Here is a 21,678-nt window from a genome sequence, read left to right as displayed (position 1 = left end):
TTTGTATTCGACTGGATGCTAACACTTGAATCAATGCTCGATTATCATGTAAATATTAAGTGTTTTAGGGTAAAAGCTTTCTGGACATATAGTACACTATGTGATGTCTGGAAGCCATTACTTCTTATTCTGTGCAGTGCACTTCTCCAGTGAACAGAAAGTCAATTAGGATTGCGCCAATGTTGCCATGGTAACTGGGCAACCTGGACTGGGCTTTAGACCTTCGAAAAAGCTTATGATGTCAACAGGACAAGTTTGATTTTGCCAGCATCGCCATACCTACCGAACAGCGGGCATTCGACATCACGCAACCTACCGAAAAGCAGCTAGAGATTGACAGCAAGAATCACACACGATTAATTCTAAACCTAGTAATGTTTGAGTGTTCTGAATCCTGTACCGTGTTTTTACTGACAAGCCGGGGCGAGTAAGATCTCCTGATCAGCGCACACCAGATAGCGGAACTCTTTTACAATTGGTCCTTCGAGCTGGATAGGAAATCTTACTAACATTTGGTCCTTCAAGCCGAATAGGAGGGCGGGCTGTCTTGGAAGTCCAGGATGTAAATGCTACCGCTATTGTTTTGGACCCATCCCCCGGCTTCTTTTTTTTCCCCCTGTTAATTAAAACACTTTATATTCCAATTTTATATCATTTTTGTCAATACCACATACAGTAAGAGACCTTGAAAGGACACAAGGACAAGTTTTGGGCTCCAAAGCTGTATTTCATAACCTAAACCTAGTCCTTACCTGACCCAGTCGATGAGGGATAATGAGTCATGTCTATAAGGCTGAAAACAGAAGTCATTCATTGGGAATCAGTGAAATGGTAAATGCGTAAAAAGCAGCTTATGATTGAGGGATTATGATTCTGCAGAGCACAGCGTTATTGTAGCCAGTTATGCCAGGCTCCATCCAATAAAGAGCGCTTCAGTGTTACCAGGCAAACTAGAACATCCTCTCATAGCCGTGATGCTGATCCGCACGTATGGATTCCTAGCATAATCCATCAAGGGCTGTACCAAGGACATTGTAAGAAGGACAACATGATGAAGGACTCGATGGCCACATTTTGGTCCTATTGACCTTTAAATATGTTGTCTTGCTTTACTTGAAGGTCTTTACATAAATCAATCCTGTAATGTAATAACTGTGGATGGCTTGATATATTTTTACTTTTACACACACACACATGCACAAGGACACAGGTTACAGTACATGAAGTAAGATTCAGTCACTTAAAATACTATTCTATATACAAATAAAATGTCTATATACAATATACAACAACTAGTGATTGTTCAGCACATTTTACAGCCAATTTTGTCTAAGAATGATTGAATAATGTTAATAATTTGTGATAGAAGGGTATCTGCATGAGTGAAAGGGAAAGTTTATAAGACGGCGGTAAGACCTGCTATGTTGTATGGTTTCGAGACAGTAAAATTGTAAAAAAATAAAGACAGGAGGCGGAGTTGAGGATGCTGCGATTTTAATTAAAGGTGATGAGGATGAACAGAATAAGAAATTCGTTTATTAGAAGGACCGTGCAGGTAGGACGTTTTGGAGACAAGGTTAGAGAGGCTAGATTGAGGTGGTTTGGACATGTGCAAAGGAGGGACATGGGGTATATTGGTAGAAGAATGCTGAGGATGGAGCCTCGAGGCAGGAGGAATGAGAGAAAGTCCAGGAGGAAGTTAAGGAATGTAGGAATAGGACAGTGATATTGACATCCGCTGTGGCGCCCCCTAAAGGAAGCAGCCGATAGAAGAAAAAATAAATTAATGTTGTATAATAATAGCAACTAAAGCGTAATGATATCATCACTACAATTTTTTTAAGCATGTTAAATGCTATAGCTTCTCTGAAACCAACAACTACCCTCCTGAGGTAAATGCTGTCCCATTTAAAACAGATATTACTAGTTACTTATGGAATCTCTCAGCAAACTCATGAAATGACAAATGATGAGATATGCACTATATGCATAAAGGTTTGTGGACACCTGACCAAACGATTCCTATGTGCTTCTATTGCTGTTATAACAACCTCCACACGTCTGGGAAAATGTTCTATTAGATTTTGAATTGTGCTTGTGAAGATTTGCGGTCATTCCGCCACAAGGGTGTTAGTAAAGTCAGGTACTGATGTGGGTGGGGTCAGGAGACCTGGGGTGCAGTCATTGTTCCAATTCATTACAAAGGTGTTCAGTAAGGATGAAGTCAGAGCTCAATAATAGGCCACTCAAGATCTTCCCCTCCAAGCCATGTGAAGCATATCTTTGTGTACAGGGGCATTGTCATGCTAGAACAGGTTTGGGTATGTTAGTTGAAGTTAAAGGAAAATGTAATGCCACCACATCCAAAGACAATTTATATAATTGTGTAGCTCCAACTTTGTGCTAACAGTTTGGGGAAGAACCAGATTTTCTTCTATTTCTTTTTCTTCTTCTTTCAGCTGCTTCCAATCGGGGGTCGCCACAGCAAATCGGTCTCCATACCACCCTGTCCTTTACATCTGCCTCTTTCAAATTACCACCAATTATGTTCAACAAGCTCATAGAGGTTTAATGGACAGATGTCCAAATATTTGGCCTTTAAATGTATCTGTCTACAGATCCCTGCAATTCAGAGTTACAGCTTTATCTCTAGTGTCATGCATGTTTTTCAGGATATATGCAAAAGTATTGTCTCTTCTAAAAGCCAGAGCGATAAGGATACTGCCATATTTGGATGACTGGCCTCGCTCTATTTTTAATAGGAAACATGTCATTTAAGACGCATCCAATTTCTTCGTTTAGCTCCTGATAGCTAAAGAAGGGAAAACTTGTCACTGGGAATCAGTGCTGATCAAACAGAGCAGTGAAGAAGAATTTTGAGAGAGATGACTGTATGGTGATGGTAAGTACACTATGTGGATAAGTATGGGTACACCTGAAATTTCTGGTTCTTTTCTGGAAGACAGCATGAAGAGACAAGTCTTTTGCATATATCTTAAAAAAAAAAAAAGATAAGATATATGCAAAAGACTTGTCTTTTAATGCTGTACCCATACTTGTATACACAGTGTACTTACTGTGACCAGTTTAAGTGCAGTTAAAGACGTATCTTTTTAGCGATCCTACACATAACACATCACATATCATAACCTTGTGCTCCAGTACATATGATCACATGCACATTATCAACTTGTGCTGTAAATATCATGAACAGCAGCTACGCTAATTCCTCTCCAATGCTTCTCTTTCTCTTCCCATCCCGAGGCATCCTGAGGTTGCGCCAGCTACAGTCACGTCCCACCTCATGAACATTATGGACCTTTAAAGAAGTAGATGCCGAACTCGCAAACATTCCAAACCATCTAGAGACGTACCTGTGCCATTTGGATCCCACTTCATGTGGAGTTTGGACACTGGACCTCTTTGAGTGTTTAAAGGCTCCGGCATGGAGAAGCTGGTGTTGGATCTGTGATGATCACTAATGTTGAGCTATTTTATGAGCTGTTTAGTAACTCCTGGTTCCATAACCTCAACTGGCTGTATAAGACTGTAGAAAGGACATTACTTATAATCTTACATACCAGTGCTCATGTTAGTTCTCACTCTCCAGTGTTTTGTATTGTTTAAAGACTATAATCACACTCTTAATATCACCCAAATGAGGATGGGTTCCCCTTTTGAGTCTGGTTCCTCTCAAGGTTTCTTCCTCATAACATTAAAGGGAGTTTTTCCTTGCCACAGTCACTATGGCTGCTCATCAGGGATAAACACACAACGTTCACTTTAACTGTTAAATTCTGTAAAGCTGCTTTGAGACAATGTCTGTTGTGAAAAGCGCTATAGAAATAAACTTGACTTAAATTACGTTTCCTATTGAGAATAGAGCGAGGCCCGTCATCCAAATATGGCAGTATCCTGATCGCTCTGGCTATCAGAAAAGAAGTCTTTTGCATATATCTTAAAAAAACATGCATGACACTAGAGATAACGCTGTAACTCTGAATTGCAGGGACCTGTAGCTCTTACAGCAGATACATTTAAAGGCCAAATGTTTGGGCATCTGCCCATTAAACCTCTAGGGGCTTGTTGAACATAATATTCAGGATTTACTTTCTACCATAGCTTATGTCCATTTGTCACTTTAAAGAGGTGGGCTGCTGCAAATCAATCCCCAGATCTTACTCAACAACTCAGAGAGGATTTTTGCAGGTTTCACCAAGTCAAATTTAAGACTTTTTAAGGCCTACCATTTAGATTATTAAATTTTAGACTTTATCAGACCCAACAGAAACCCTGTGAGGGACATTTTGGTTTGATACCATTTCCAATCACCAATGCAACATTTAGTGCTGAAGTCGCTTTGTTGTTTTATTTTAATAAGCTCAGGCAGGTAGCTATGGCGATCTCCTCATTCAGCCGCAAGAGCTTTAGTAAGAACAGGCACATGTTTGGTGAGCTGCCTGGGCTGCAGTAGGAAGACCAATTCAATGTAACCAAATAGGTTAAATGTGTGGACACTCAAGTGATTCTCACCATCTTTGGCATTTGCCTGACCTACATTCAGGACTCTGAGCCAGTCCAGACACAGGATCCTTTCAAAGTATTGCAATTATACTAATAATACTAAATGTCTAAATGCAAGAAAATGAATCAATCCTACAAACCAGCTCGTTTTTCATGGTATAAACGCAAGGATTTAGAAGTCTAACGCAACATGGCGGACAGCTGTAGATCTCAGAAGCCAGCTTGCAGTTTGATCATCAACCAAGCAATTGAATGAAACGAATATAACATTCTACCTGCTAGAACCGTTTGTAGAGAATGGTGGTGTGTGAAAAGCTGAGCATTTTGTTTTTTCCTTTAAACAGGGGCATAACAAAGACTTAAAAACTCAGTTATTCTAATAAAGATTTTTTTATTTTTCAGTTTTTAAATAGGCCAACAAACCATAAAAATACATACAGGTCAGTAAAATGATCAGCCACATACTCACATGTGCACATCAGCCTCAAGGTTTAAGATTGTAAACCGCCTTCAAAAACAGAATTGATAGACTGGAGAAACTCACGAGAAGGTTGGTGGTGCTGTGGGAAGGTTTTTTTTTATTTTTATTGAATTCCCCCCCCCCCTGTTTGCTTTGTCCTGAGAGTCAATTAAAATGAGCTCACATCGAATTAATTCAACTGGTCAATGCTGATGTTAAAAGCCCTCCTAAGTCCACAAAATGCTCCAAAAGGCATGAAAGTAAATTAATGCAGACATTTTATCATTTTACTGAACTAGAAAAAAAAAAAAAGAAAAAAAAATCAAACATGGGAAAGAAAAATAAAAAATTTCTAAACACACCCTAGTACCCCCAAATGAAGGAATTTACATTGCAGTCAAAAAAATACATTCTCTATGAATAAAAACCTAGTTAGATTAAATGTAATTTGTGAGGGAGTGATACGATATTGGCATCACCAAAAAAAAAAAAATTATAAAAAAGAATTTCAGCTCGACAGGAAAAAAAAAAATATATATATATATATTGATCCTCCTTCGATTTTAACGTCAGATTCAAACCCTTGTTGCTTGGATGCACACGATCACAGGACTTAAGGAAATCTATAGTTACAATTTGAGGTTAAAACACCACCATCTTTAAATAATGCACAGAATCCTACATAGTGGTAGTCGGGGTGTAGGCCTCTGCAGGGCGAACGCGAGCGAGCGCGCGCACACACACACACACACACACACATCATAGCCAAGTGTTTCTCTGTCAAACCAAACGATCATTTCCTTAACGCTGATAAATCACTCTACAGGCGCTCAAATCAAAATTCCGATCCTTGACCCACATTGGTCCACAGTTCGGTGTTTTTTTCCCGCTCAAGCGCATCTGTGCATAAAAATCGAATGTGTTCGAGCAGAACAGTCGTGGAACGCAAGTGGCACGGATGAAACGTGATTCTGTTATATTCCGTTCTTACGCCTTGCCTCTGGAGCATGTAAGTATGCAAAATGCATTTTATTGCTGAACTGGTTGGACTTGCAGATAAACCTTAATTAGAGCTCTTTCAGGAAAAGGAAATAGTGGCTGAAGGGAGCAGCACTGTGTAATAAAAACGCCACTATGCCAACATGCACAGTAAATCTCCTTTTCACCCATTTTATAGTTGTTCTGTTATTGAGCCGTTTTGACAAAGCTTGAATTTCTATAGCGCAAGAAAATAGAAAAGAAAAAAAGGGAAAAAAAAAAAAAAGGATAAGCGAAAAAGAGGAAACAAAAGAAAAAACTAATTTCAACAAATACCAGAGGGGGAGGGGGGGGATGCTTTTTTTTTTTTTTTTTTTTTTACTAGGCAGAAACAAAAAAACCCCTAAAATATATCATTTTCAAAAGGAAAAGTAAATACAAGGTGCATGCGACAGCTTCTCGAAGTTTTGGAGGGGAAACGGTGGTGGTGAGGAGGATGGTGACGGTGGTGGGTGATGGGGTCACGATTCCTCGTTTCCTGAGTCGTCTTCGTCGTAACAACAGTCCTCGTCGTTATTGTCCTCCAAGTCCTCGTCATCATAGTAATCATCGTAAAACAAGTCAGAGCCCTCGTCTGTGGCAGGGGCACGCGTGCGCACACAGTACTCAGCCAGCGTAGTGGGAACTTTCACACCGTCTCGCTCGGCTTCTGCTTTAGTGGCCAGAACCTGCTTCCTGTAACGCACACGCACACACACACATACACCAAGTTGAATATATTATAAACAGGAAAAAAAAAAACTCAAACTCTTTCTAATCTGCCCTTCATCCAGCTCCATTTTCAGGATTTCCTTCAATATTCTTCCAGTGATCATTTACTAAAAACAAGCCATGATTTTCGACCCAGGGACCCCCATGGACGAGCTGAAATTGAAACGAATAATTAAGGGTTCATGTCAGAAGATTATTAATGGGGTGGGTATTTTGAAAGGTGGCAACACGCAAGTACCCTTGTAAGTTTCTTGTAGAGTCAAGAACGATGTACATATTTGGTTTATACAAAGAGGCACAAGTTTTTGACTTTTCCTTGAACCTGATATCTGGATTGGAAAGACAAAAACTTGTGTTTCTCGAGTCCTATGCAAACCTGTAGCGACTTTAAGTCTATGCCATGTACAGATGCTCCCCACCTTACGAACGGGTTACGTTCCGCACGACCTTTCGTAGCATGAATTTGATCGTAAGTTGTTACTGTGTTCGTTATTGACTACGCATATCTCCTAATGATGCAAGAGCTATAAATACTAATCGAATAAACAATAAAACAAATCGAAATAATGTATACAATATTTTGTATTAACGGTTATAAAAATACTAACAATTTATAACAAAAAAATTCATTCGCTCTAGTCCAGTGTGCATCGTATAGACTCGTTACGGTCGAAGACTAGCTCACGGCGACTTAAAATTTATTCAACTCGGAACAAATTTCACTTTGGAGGGCAGGTTTGATCGTTTGTGTCAACACATTGGAGGAAACTGATTAAATGAACATTTGATACCATTTTATTCCTGCTGAAGTGGTAAATCGTTCATTTGGTCTGGAGTTTTATTGGCCTATGAATTAGTGTTCATTCTCACTTTTTGTTAGTTAATGGGGGCCAACAGGGGTGTGTGTGCATTTTTGTCTTCAAACCTAAACTAACCCAAAGTCTATTGACGCTCTTGTTTGCTATTGGTCTGTGTAAATAGACAGAGCTGACAGCTGTGTCTATTCATTCGTGACACCATTAGAGCTAGCATGCCATCACAGGCTGGCCTGTCACTAGCTAGTGTTTGTGTATTTTATTTTATTTTTTTAACCATGCTTTAGAACCATTATACTGTGTGGATTTGTTTGGGAAGCCTGGTTCAGAGCACACTATGCACCCTGAACCAAAATAAACTGTCTGAGTTTGGGGTTGTTGTTTTTTTTGTGTACGATATCTAACCACACGAGGGCAGCACTACTCAAATGCATTGGCGCAGTCCTCAGTGAAATCTCCACAACGTGCAACATACAACACCTACCTTGAAAAGCTAGCACGATGACTTTGCCTGATCAACATAATTAGTGTTATTTCTGGCATCTGGGAGACGCCCCTATGCAGAGCGACTTACAATTTTATAATACTGAGCAGTTGAGGGTTAGGGGCCTCCCTCAAGGGCCCAGTGGTGAAACCTTGGCAGTGCTGGGATTAAAACAATGACCATCTGTTTAGAAAGTCAACCGTCTTAACCACTAACCTAGCACTTTGACTTGTTTTACATCCAGTAGACATTCTTTACTGTATGTAATTTAAAATTGTGAGAGTGATTGCGAGTGTGTTTTGTGCCAAGAGGTTACTGCATGCTTAACCCCCATGGTGAAGCTCTGTTATGCTGTGGATGACATTTTGCTGGCTTCGTTCATGCCCACTTGCCCCATTAGAGGGAAGGGCAGCTGCAAATCGGTACAAAGTTCATCTGACTGAGCACCTTTTTTTTTTTTGTTTGTTTGTTTGTTTTTGAAAATCTCTTCAGGATAAAGAACTGGAGCTAGCTGGTTTGGACTAAAAATGGTGTATTCTATGGCCCCATGGGGGGGGGGGGGGGCGGTTCCCTTCAATTTGTCACTCTGCCGTATATCAAAGCAGCTGTGTCAACACTTAAGATTATGGGGAAATGAGAAGATGAGACGTCTTACCGAATGATCTCTGCGTACTCTCTGTCCTTTCCTTTGCTGTCTCTCCACTTGCGGTACATCACGGAGGCGTCCACGTTTGCGGGAGAAAAAGTGTTGGGCTCGTTCAGCAAGGATATGACACTCAGCAGGATGGTTCTGAAACACACACACATACACATCAAGGTAATCAAAAGGCTTTACAGATTTTTTTTTAAATAGGATCTATTCATTACAACTGCTTAGGATGCGACAATTCAACTGCTAACCAAGCAGAAATCTGAGCCCGTCAGGCTACTGTGGTTTTATCAAGCAAGTGCGATTTGACATACGGTAACCAAAACCTGATCTGAAATCTCAGAGAAAATTAGAACGATGACTTGGCAGCATGTCGGGTTCATGCAGAAATATGAGGTTCGTTGAGGAAAGGCTTATGATTTATTTATTTTTTTTATTTTTATTATTTTATACATACAAGGGAAAAAATTCATACTACTAAAAAAAAAAAAAAAAAAAAAAAAAAAACAACTAACACACACACCAACTCTGATCGATGACATCTGTTTCGCACCCGTACACATACACACTTGCAAAGCCAACTTCCAGAAAATTACAAGGCTTTCCTCTACAGCTAGAGACACGCGAAACTTCATATTTGCATACAAACAAAAGAAAAAAATGGGATTCTCAGACAGGAAAGGACTGTTAGTCACGTCCTATCACGTGACTAAAACGAACATGTAAAACCATTCTGTACCTACATGCGATTTTAAAGAGAAGAACGAAATCCAGGCAAAGAAAGTCAGAAGGTCAAAAAGTAGACTCGCAACATGAGACGGACACAAAAACAACAAGAGGGGTCTTGAGAGGGGTCTGTGTGTGTGTGTGTGTGTGTGTGTGTGTGTTCACCTGACGTTCTGTGTTGGGTTCCACCTCTCTGATGGCAGCTCGCCACTCTGTGGGTCGTCTACCGGAGGGTGGAGGATAGAGATACACACGTCGCCGTTCTGAAAAGACATTCAAGATGCACATTTGCAAGGATGAACATGAAATTCCTTCAAGGTGGGTGTGAAAGTATACGCACATACTGCTAATTTTATAGACTGGTAGGATCCTCCTCCTACCACGTTTGTAATTTGTCAATCTCAAAACACTGCATCGCTGGACGTAACTTAACACAACGATCTATTTTGGGCTAAGTGGCACTGCATGCTGCTGCTCTAAAGAGAATATTTCAGTGAATTGTTGGCACTGAATAATACAGTGACACTGCAAGCACTGTATTTTAAAATGAGGTTATCAGACCAGGGACTTTCACACTCAAACAACATCGGTGTGGGCCTGGATGGGGTTTTTTTTAGGCCAGGCTTTAAATGTGGCATTAAAGACATTTTTATTAAATCTACTACAAGAGAAACAACAGGGGACATGTTCAATTTTTGATAGAATTTGTCAGTGTTTCGAAACAGTCAGAGGTAAAGCAGAAAATTACAGTTTTTTCAGCACAGAAAAGGCCTTCAAGATGGAGGGATCTGCAGTTTCTCTTTAACAACTTGCATTTCTTGTTTTATTAACTTGAAAATCCACACAATCAGACTGGCATATGAGTGCATCACAGATTTCCAGATTTGCTTACATGAGAGAGATAGATAGATAGATAGATAGATAGATAGATAGATAGATAGATAGATAGATAGATAGATAGATAGATAGATAGATAGAGAGATAGAGAGATAGATAGATAGATAGATAGATAGATAGATAGATAGATAGATAGATAGATAGATGACTAATAATGCAACAATAAATGAACACAAATATATAATGTCTTATTTAATGAATATAAATGTATATCACTGATTGTGAAAAAATAGAAATAAAACACTTATAAAACATATACTGAAAAGAGTCCATTTCTATAACATGGCAAGCACGCATTTCCTTCATGTGTTCTTCTTTAAAAGAGTTTGTGCTCTTAAAGCTAATCAAAACACAAAAATATGCAAATATAATTAATTATTACGTCACTGGGTTCACTGGAAGATGTACTGGCTGTGCTGGATTTGGTGAACATTCCTGCCTCGATTTATTATTACGGCTTGAACCCTTGTGTACGGTCCTCTGCCGTAATACTGCTTTACTTGAGAAGTGCCAGGGGGGGAAGGGGGGGGTGTTAAAGCTTTTTAAAGACTTGGTGTGTGTGTGTAAGCCTTGGGCTCTCTTTGTTCCAAACTTTGTTTTGGTTAAGCCCATTCTCAGGAGTGAAAGATGGTTCAGCAGAAGTGTAAAAACATTTGTTTTTTTCTACACTGGAAGGCACATGCACATATTTCAGAGCCTAGAAATGCTACAAACCTAGCTGTGTGCTCTTTGTCTGGTTCGTACACTCACGCTGCGCTACCGAGATAGCGCCGATAAACTTCCCTTACCTCATTATCACCAGCAGGAAGGGAACAGTTCATCCAAATAAACAAATGTACATTAACACACAGTCATTTTGTATTACACATGGTGTTATTCAGCTTTATAATGTATGCGCATTATCCAAACAGGCGTTACAACGGGCGGCGAAAAGGCGTTTAATATCCCAGTCACATTTCTCTAACACTGATCACATGGCTGAGGATAAAAAAATAAATAAATAAATGGCGTACACTTACCTCATAAATGTTCGGGTGCCACATCTTCGTGAAGAATCTAAAGGCTGGGGGGGAGTAGGGGTAGTCGATGGGGAACTTGATACGTGCCTAGGATGAAAGGAAAAATAAATTGTTCACTAAACACATACTGTGGGAAACAAATAAACACTCAACGCAAGTAACCCGGCTCAAATTCCCTGTGTAGGTCCTCAGCCTCGGCCCTAATTAAGTCTGATCTTATGCGCAAGTCTAACAACTTTGCTTGTCCTGTAAAGTCCAGGATCATTTTAAAACCAATAAAGCCCCATGATAAGCACACATGGCCTACTAAAAGACAGTCTCCCTCACTAAGCAGGACAAAATAAGAGACGCTGGGGTGGCCGCTGATAATTGGATTGGAGATGCATAGGACGCACAGAAATACCAATGGGGAACATTGTTTTATCCGCTGAAACACCTGGGAGACTGAATACACAAGACGTGCGCACTAGGAACACCTGAACCCTGTCCGGCCTTTTTTACAAAAATGCAGCTAAGATCAAGTAGCCACCACTGAAACACAACACGCGTGTCATTTAGAAGCCAGAGAGATACGAGGAGATCGGGGATCAGAGAACAGCGTGTAAAATATTGAAAACGTTTGCACGGTACCAAAGGTGAGCGTTACGTAAAACGTCCAGCTGAAATTAAAATTTGAACGCGATGCCGCCCTGCAGAATTTGCTGATGGGCTCGATTAGCACGCTAATGAGTCACATTAGCCTTGTGAGTGGTGACTGGTAGACATTAGGCAGTCACCAATTATTCCTACGCAGCACGTGCCCACAGCACTGACATTAACCTACTTAAAACGCAATCAGTGATCTCGAGTCCCGGAGGCCTCAAAACTGTGCGCTGTATTTTTTTTTACGATCTGAAAGATTTGAAATGCAACTTGTTTCCAAAACAATTACAGTGCAAACGTGTTACAGCCGTTCAACCAAGCGCTTAGTGTGTGCGTACAACTTTCTTCAGGGTACAGGGAAAAAAAAGAGAAAGAAAAAAAAAAAAACACATCACAGCTGGCTCGATCATGAAACCGCTGAGAGAATACCACAAGTGCAAAGCTGACAAAGCTGTGATGAATTGAAGCATAAGAAAAGCTTTTTCCTTCTTTTGTTTATTCGCACACAGCTTTTTATCTTTTATCTGAGAGTAAAGATAAACGGACCCTTTTAAGCTGATCGAGGAAGTTACGGCCAAAAACTTGCATCACAAAATAATTTAACATCACTGCAATCGCAGTGTATCGCAAATAGAATCTTCATAACGTGGCCCTATTAATTCACCAATTATTGAGCATTAATACGCAAAGTAAAATGGCAGCTCTATAGCAATTTTTTTCTCTTTACAATAAAGTAATAAAGCAAATGAATGCATGATATTTTGTGCCTATAAACACCAGCACATAAATAAGAACTGCCACTGATTAACTCTATATAATATTACAAACTTATAGAGCAAACATGTAACACAGTACACGTTCCCCATCAACACAAATACATAAAGATTGTTTTTTTCTCTCCAACACTATTACAAACTGACCGGTCAAAGAACGTTGGCTGTGAGAGATGAACATTGAGAATATTTTGAAACAGTACTGGTGATACAACAGAATTTATATGAAACATCCATTTCACTATTTTCTACAGATGATGCCATTACCATTTTTGCAACACAATCAAAGGGAACCATGCCTTTTAAGAACTTTGTTCGGCGGTCCTTCCCCATTTACGCAGTGATGTCAAACCAGTATTGCTGCCCACGGCATCGGAAAATAAACCAAGTAAAATCTCTTTACTTAAAAGATCGACTGATCTATCGGTACAGTTATCCTGAATAAACAAGTATTAGCTTTAAACTGAAACATTTTTGGTGAATTGAACACACTGACAATACAATTCACTGTGATATATATGTGTATATACAATTATTCAAATGTGCAGCATCAAAAACTGATTTCTCAACCGCTTACGGTGTAATGCAGCATTATATTTTACATATACTTTTTCGTTTGACTTTTCAAACCTGTACCAATTCGATACCCCTGAAGTGATATTTGAAGCCTTGTTTGCTGGGAGCTCAGTGCAGCCCTGTTTTATTCAAGCATGCACAGACAGGATTGGTTTATCAGGTGAAGTCAATGTTTTCTTTTCTGCAGGTGGGTTAAAACATTTTACAACCTTTATAATGACAAATTTGTTTATAAATGTGTTTAAATGAAAAGGAGAATAACACACCATGATACCGTGATGAGTTTCATTAAACAGAGTTTCCCATAACCTACTTTTTGCATGCAACTGTATTTGTAATTGAATGTAATATGGCTATTAAATGCATTAAATGGGTTTAGTTTTCAACTAGATTCTTTGATGCAATTTCAACAAAAGGTTTTTACAAATGTGTTCGTTTTAAGAGACTTGTATTATTTTCTCTCTTATTTAGTGTTGCTCTTTAATAAAGAAAAGGTACTAGTTATCCGATTAATTGATGGAATGATCATTTGAATACTTGATTACTAAAATAATCGATGGCAGCGGCCCTTGATTGATTTAACGACGGGAACATTTTGGAAACTGCGTAAGAATAAATTCTAATTAATCGAATTACATTGGAAAATCAGTCAGCACTACCTTTTAAAGGGTATGTAAATTCTCTCATAGCACCTTGTATTTAAACATGTTGACAAAAATGCTAGATTACAAAAAATATGTTTTTCCAATATCATGAAAGACCACTGCAGCTTGCTTACATAATGTAAGTAACCAATTTTTTTCAAGTGCCCAATCATAAAGTACTATTAATAAACTAGGTAACGAGATTAGAATTTGTCCACCCATGATGCAGTGTTTGAAGCTTCCCACAAATTGTTCAACAAGGAGTTCATTTATTATTTATTTTATTATTATTATACAGCCAATCAGTTGCAATAACTATTACTGCCAGTGTAGCTGCTGGTCATCAATCCAGCTGAGAGACGCCACACCTGACTGCATCTGTATAATCAGCTGATCTTGGCCTTTGATCGCCTTTATCAGGTGTGGCTCGTGTTCGATTAGAATGAAAACCTGCTGTCGCGCTTCCGCTTTGGAGATTCGATTGCACACCTCTGTTTGTTCACAAGTCTTCACAACAAGTCGTGTTTCGCTCGGCTGCGATAAATATTTGCGGTAAACCGGATAATAACCGGTTGATTTGTACATTCATTCACAGGAGCAAAGTGGTAGCCATTAAAACCCAGATTGTGTGTATCCTCCTGGAGTTTTACAGTGTGTATAGATTTCCATACAAGAGGACCATAAAGTTGAACCAAATAATTGGTCAGGTTCCCGCCGTCTACAAGAGGTTTAATCAACAACCAATAAATTCAGGCAGAATGAGACAAGCCGTTCGGGTAGAATGGGCAGTCGCAATAACAGAGCTGCATTAATAGAATATCTCGCTCAAGCTGCATTCAGGTCTTGTGCTCATCGTTTTCACACAACTACCAGAATCTCGCATATCGGGAGGATAGGGTGCTGATAAACTTCCACCTGAAGAACACGATGGATCCCAAAAAAAAAAAAATTCTTATAAAAAAATTTAACTAAAGGAAAAAGTTATCATAAGACGGTCTATATTTTCTTATGGAAATGTGAAAGGTGTGGAGGAGCCGATGTTAATTAGGCAAATAGTGACTGTTTTAAAGTTGTAGAAAGAGATGTGAAGGTACAGTGTAAACAGATTCTCATTTTATTTTGTGTGCTACAAGAAATCATGCATTATTATTTTTTTATATCCCCAACAGCCACTTTAGGTATGACATGACATTTTCTTACAGAAGCAATATTTTTGTGCCAACATATTGCTTTTATCCTCAAACAGTAAACGGAGGACAGATGAATTTGATTTCCTCTGGGAGTCTCATTGGCTGCTTCTCATTGCTGTACTTGCAACTAGTTGCAGACCTGCTCACACTAAGGGATTCATCATTAAAATAGGCTTCACTGTCCAAGGTTTGCAGAAAGCTTACCATCAACTACAAAAATGACAGATTGAGTCCTTCTTTGGACCTTCCCCTACTTTTCTAAGAACAGCAGCCAGTAGATTTTGGTGCGTGGCTGTGGGGATTCAGCCCTAAGAGCATTAGAACGGTCAGGCACTGCTTTTGGGGTGAGGAGGCCTGGAATGTAGTCAGCATGCCAGTTTATCCCAAAGGAGTTCAGTGGGGTTGAGATCAGGGATCTGTGCAGACCGCTGAGCTCTTCCACTCCAAAACTTGGTGAAGCATGTCTCTACAGAGCTTGTTTTATGCACATGCTGGAACATGTTAAACCCCTTCGTTTAAGAAATAATTAGTTTACACCACACCAAGAAATTCTATACAATTTCAAAATTGTGTGAGGTAACGGTTCATGAAAGACCCACATATGAGGCAGTCAGGTGTCCTTAAACTTTAAGCTTCTGTGGTCAGTGGCAGACTGTCTTGAACAGGTTTACACCACATGAGTAGGTTACTGATAGCAGGGGGTAAAGGGAAGCCAAAATCTGGGTTAAAATCACATCGAATTTGCAAACCTTTGCTGTTTTCTCCACCGTGTGTTTGGCCTTGTTTGGATTTTTATGAGAATCACTAAATGCAATGCAGCTGTTCTGTGCTTGGCTACTCGAGTGCACTGGGAGACTAAAATAAACGAGGTGTCATGTTAATGCCAAAATGATTTGATAATGCCGAACCTTTTGGAATCGCTCATCAATGGATTACTCATTTGTTCGGTTCAACCGTTCCCGAAGCAGCACTACTGGTTCTGGCGCTGCACGCCGAGAGCTCTGCAGGTTCATTCACCGATACACTCACTCACACACACACAGAGGGGGGAGCAGCTCACACTCTCAGCTCTGGCACTGCTCAAGTCTGAACACAGCCGCAGAAGGTAATGACGCCAGAGTATCGGCCAAACCCACAGCGTTTCCCCAGTGTAAACAAAGACAATAGCTGAATGTGTGTCAGTATGACCCAGTTTTTTTTTTTTGTATCTTTCAGAACAGATTCCACATTTCCCCTTTAATATAACCCCAGCCCATCTAACTCTATTTGGATATCCATTGCCTAATGAATGTACGTATTAAGATCCTTATTGTGGGTTTCAGATCAGGAACCGAAACTCATGTCCTATTTGTACGAAGTTCATTGGAAGCTTCTTATACGCTGCTGGACTATGACCAAGGACAAAAAGATGATCATTTTATGGACTTTTTTTGTTCAATATATATACACACAAGAACATTATATTAATGCTGAAATGCATTGATAAGGAAATAAGGCTTACCAAAAAAAAAAAAAAAAAAAAAAAAACCTTAGGCCTGAACACTACTTTTTCTTTGTCATTACATTATCTATCTATCTATCTATCTATCTATCTATCTATCTATCTATCTATCTATCTATCTATCCATCTATGGGAATAAACAAAAAGACAAAAAATAAATAAAAATAGACCAGATGTAAACAGATAGTGTCAAAGATGTATTCACATAAGCATTAATATGCAACTAACAACAGTTGGGTGATCATGCAGAATTCAAATGTACGTTTTGGAATAATAAATCTAACAAATAAAAGCTAAAATAATCAAATATATTCCTAGTATAAGTGTGTAAAGCCATACGACGAGCCCACAGTGAGCCCGTGCCAAACTCTACAGTACTCGAGACCTGCTATTGCTTCTGATGGTCGCGTTGTTGACAAAAGAGGAACAAAGAAAGCAAGCTTATACATTACCTCAAATACCAACTCAAATACACTACAAACTCCCAAACATCACCTACACCCGGTCTAACCAGGCGAATAAACCAAACGGTATTAAATAAAACAAAAGTTCGTAAATGGTAAGCTGTTGATTGTTCCTAGATGTCAATTCGGGTGTTGAAGCTAGCATGAAAGAACTAGCCTGAGCTTCATGAGGATATATATAGTCAGGGCAGTGCTATATTTAGCTAAACAGGCAAAAACGGCCCTGTATATTCCAGTGAGACACAATAAAGACCAAACGAACTATTTTACCTTAAAGTAACCCCCTTCATAGAGTGTGTTTGGAGGTCCGAAAATGGCCACTTCCCAGTTATAGAGATCTGCCTCGTCCACCAGGGTGATTTTGAAGCCCTCCACGGGTTCTTCCTGAAGGCTTTTCATTTCAAGCATTAGCGCTTTCTGAGAGCTGGCGACGTGTGAACTGTTGTTCTGAGCCATTTCTGAAAAAAATAAAGTTGAGTACAAGGGGAATTGAGACACCGCCTGCTGATTAGCGTAGTCTGTCTAGCTAAACTCGAGCTGAGCTAAGCTAGCAAGGCTGTGCTAGCTGGCTTTGTGTGATAGCTTTTTAGCAGCTACACAAAAACGCCTATTGTTTGGCGGTGGAGTTGCCCAACGAGTCGCTCGATGTGACTTAATTCCTGTTAATTCCCGAATAAACCAAACGAAAATTTTCCTTAAACATAAAACATTATAAATATTCACTATGTATCGATATCACGCCATCCAGAGACTATTCCACTTCTTTTCCTAGCTACGAAGCTCAACTGTGAAACCGAATTTTCTTTCCAAATCAGATCTTTGTCCTTTTTTTTGGTACAAAAATATATATAAGCGGTTGGGGAGGAAAAAGAAATATTCACAGAGTCTGAAGCGACTTGCTCAATAGAGGAAAAGAACTGGAGTAAACAACTGCGATAGTTGACTGTCGCAGCTGGTGGAAGCTCCACTGTGACTCTGGTGTCTGTGTGTGTATATGTGCTTAAATACGTGTGTGTGTGTGTGTGTGTTTCACCAGTTCCACTCGTCAATAACTTCGCAATGCATTGTGGGTTCTGAAGTCTCCAATGTCAGCCCATGCAACTCTACCTTTAACCCAACATTTAACAAATCTAATGTTTGTTTCAGTCATGGGTCCGAGCACAAGTAAACATACAAATGTATGAACATGATTAAGTATACAATCATGCGCAATGTAATGATAAAAAAAAAAACTCTTCCACATTTCATAACGAAATACCAGCAGTCATGTGGAAGGCCCCGGGCTCTCAAAATAGGGGAGCTGTAGGTTAGTTATGAACATCATTACAGCGCAGGCTGCGCATGGGCTGTTATTATCCACGCGCAGAGAAATATATGCGCTGTGCGTGTGGATGCTGAGCGGCACGAAGTGTGAGAAATGGCTTCACTGGGCTCAGGTTTAATAAAAATAAATAAATAAATAGTGGATGTTGAAAAAAACGATAAAAATTAAAAATTGAAAAATTAAACTGAAAATTTTCTGAGTAATTTCTAATACATGTAAAAAAAAATTGTATCTGCTTCTGTTCTTTTTATTCATAAATGAACAAATTAATAGATACAAATAGCAGTATTATACATTAATTAATCATTATTATTATTGTTGTTGTTGGGTTTTTTATTATAATCATTATTATTTTATTATGATAATTAATAATATTAATTCTCCTCAAACGGTAATACATGAGTAAAGTACAGATACACGGAAAAGCTTCTTAAGTACAGTAACAAATTACATTGACTTTGTTACTGTCCACCACTGGTTATGAATGATGTAATGATTTTGTGCAGAGACAATAAAACCATTCTGCTCTATTATAATAATGTGATCATTGCAAATGACCAGTACTCCTGTTCAATATTTATATTTTTTTACTGTTCTTTATGACATGCTATTTAAATCTTAAGTGACCAACATTTGTATTTTTTTTCTAGCTTTAGTGTCTTTAATTTTGTCTCTTTAGCTTAGACGAATATCCTCCCTTTTTATGGGTAAAAGCTTAAAAAGAAAAATCACTCTTGACATGACCATATTGCTTCCCTTCATTTCTTGTTTGTGTGAGAAACTGCAGAAAACTACAAACCAGGCCACAAAATAGACATTCAGAACTGAAGTGCAATATTATATTTTCATTAAATTTTACTTTCTTTATCCAGAGTCTCAGTGAGCTTTATCTTCAAAGAAAAACTAGTAGTTAAATTGTTAACATGACTTTTCTACTGCTTGCTTTGATCAGCTTACAATATTGTAATCATATCCTGGTTGTAGTGGTGGACGATTTGGAGCCTCGTGATGATCTGAGGAACACTGGGTGTAATGCAGAAATCCACCCGGTCTGAAATGCTAATCCATTGCATGCATTCACATGTAAGGACAATCTATAATACAGAATTTAGAATCTTTTCTAAGGAAGAAAAACAAAGGACCTGGATTAAACCTGCATGGACATACGCTATGGTTAGGGTTATATACGTTTAATCATGATCTTCTTGTTCTGCTGTGAATATTTGTGGAAATACTGAAATCACAGCAATTGACAGTCCAAGCTCTCTGATACATGTGACATCATTGCACCTGAATGTAGCAAAGCCTAAAGCTGACCTCTAAATTTCTGGTACATATTAAAAGGAGATAAGCCTTCCCGCTTCAACCTAAAAGACATATGCACAGGCAATATATTTTAGCCTAGCAGGATAGTTTGTTTCTTGTTATGCTGTTCTGATTATGTAGACGGTATACAATTATACCAGACACCATTCAATGATTCACAAATACAATGTTATAGGATCCGCAAATAGCACAAAACAGACAGGTTTGCATGAACCGTTAAAAAAATTAATTTTGGCGTTTTGCTATTTTACATGCCACTCAGCCGTTGAGAGAGGACAAGGGCCCATGTTACATATTGTTCCCATACAAGAAGCTAAGAATGGTATTTTAAGTGAGTGTGCCACTACAAAATATTACATCCTAAAGCTTCAACAGTGTCTGGTACTATGTCATCCAGTTTAAAGTGTTTAATATTAATGAAAATGTGAAAAAAATGTTTTGATTTGCAATGCCAACATGTTCTATATTTTTCTGTTCTGAGGTAAGCTTGTGTAGCATTAGAGGAAGTGTGGGGATTGTTACTGGAAGCTTATCCTGACTGTAATTTCAACTTTAACACTACCACTGCACCATCTGGTTGCAGGGTAACCAACTGACTGTTAAAGTGGGTAAAATATTCTGTGGCAATCAAGTGTGGGTTAGAAGTCCCCAACTCCCAACAGTAAAAAACACCAGAAAGTGGTTGGGATCACTAAAGTTAAGGGGGAACTCCTTTGGGACTTCATGTGCCAGACTGAGAAGCAGCTGCTGGCTTAACAACCAGACATAGTGGTTGTTGACAAGAAGCCAAAGATGGCAGCATAAGGAGCGGAAAGAACGACTGGAACAGATGTGGAAGATGAAGTTCAAATTGGTCCCAATAGTATTAGAAGCATTGAGGGGTGTGACACCCAAACCAATAGTGCTGCTTCTCCAAGTTCCAAGACTGAGGCCTTCTGAATAGTATAGCGTTCAGAACAGCTAAGATACTGTGTACAACCCTCATCTAAACTCCCAAGCCTGAGGCCCCCACAGAGACCAGGTTTGAGGGATGGGTGTCTTGCTCAAGCTTGGTAGTTTAGATAATGATTGTACACAGAATCTTAGCTATTCTTTGAACTAAACTCCCCTAGACAGAGACCTTTGACATGGAAATCTGGAGCAAATCTATAAGTGTGGGTATCACAAAACTTAATGCTCTGAATATCAGTGGGCTACAAGACAAACAGCAGGATGTGGTTGGGATTAGTAAAGCTAAGGGGGAACTCCTTTGGGACATCAAGCACCAGACTGAGAAGCAGTTGCCGGCTAACCAAACAGACAAAGTGGTGGTTGACAAGAGGTGGAAGACAGCAGTACCAGGGGTGGAACGAACAGCTGGAACAGATGTGGAAAATGAATCCAAATTGGTCCCACTGGTATTAGGAGCATTAAGAGCTGTGACACACAAACTGATAGCTGCTTTATCGGGTATCATGTATGAGATCTCCGTCCAGAAGAGTATAGCGTTAAGAACAGCAAAGTCCAAAACTCATCTAAACATTTCACATTTGAGGAAGACACCCCATGCCTCATACTTGGTCTCTGTGGTTGCCTCAGGCTGTGTCTCTACTTGCCTGTCAGAAAACTCCCCTTCATGCGTTTGCGTTTTGGTGTTCTAGTCTGAGCATGCTTTGGTTTGGTGAAGGTATCTCAGCACATAGGTACTGGAAAAATGTTGCTCAGCTGTGATTTAGGCATGCATTAGCTTGAGAATTATTGTGCTTTCACCTTGGTTTGCCTTAAGACACCTAATTTTAAATGATTTTAACATATAAAATAATGTATTATGATTTGATTCATGGTCAACAGCACAGCAATGAGATGATATAGAATGGAATGAATGCAACTGCAGAGTAATACTAAGGATTCAGATTATAAAAATTATAGATTGTCA

The 21,678-nt window shown here is 39.2% G+C and overlaps 1 protein-coding gene across 2 annotated transcripts; it reads right to left on the bottom strand.

The window, feature by feature from the left end:
• Positions 1-5,124: 5,124 nt before the first annotated feature.
• On the bottom strand, positions 5,125-18,278 carry cdc34b (cell division cycle 34 homolog b). Of its 2 annotated transcripts, none has more exons than XM_083524781.1 (6): positions 18,221-18,278; positions 17,384-17,571; positions 11,324-11,410; positions 9,573-9,670; positions 8,688-8,822; positions 5,125-6,697 (listed from the first exon to the last, which is right to left on the bottom strand). In XM_083524781.1, exons 1-6 carry the CDS (start codon positions 18,261-18,263, stop codon positions 6,484-6,486), a joined length of 765 nt encoding a protein of 254 aa, XP_083380907.1. In that variant the 5' UTR covers positions 18,264-18,278; the 3' UTR covers positions 5,125-6,483. The 2 variants fall into 2 exon arrangements, with proteins under 2 accessions (XP_083380907.1, XP_083380908.1); XM_083524782.1 differs by lacking the exon at positions 18,221-18,278 and adding an exon at positions 17,995-18,117.
• Positions 18,279-21,678: the final 3,400 nt, after the last annotated feature.

Source organism: Silurus aristotelis (assembly GCF_946808225.1).
Source record: "Silurus aristotelis genome assembly, chromosome: 22".
Lineage (NCBI taxonomy): Eukaryota > Metazoa > Chordata > Actinopteri > Siluriformes > Siluridae > Silurus > Silurus aristotelis.
This window is presented reverse-complemented; position numbering and strand designations above follow the sequence as displayed.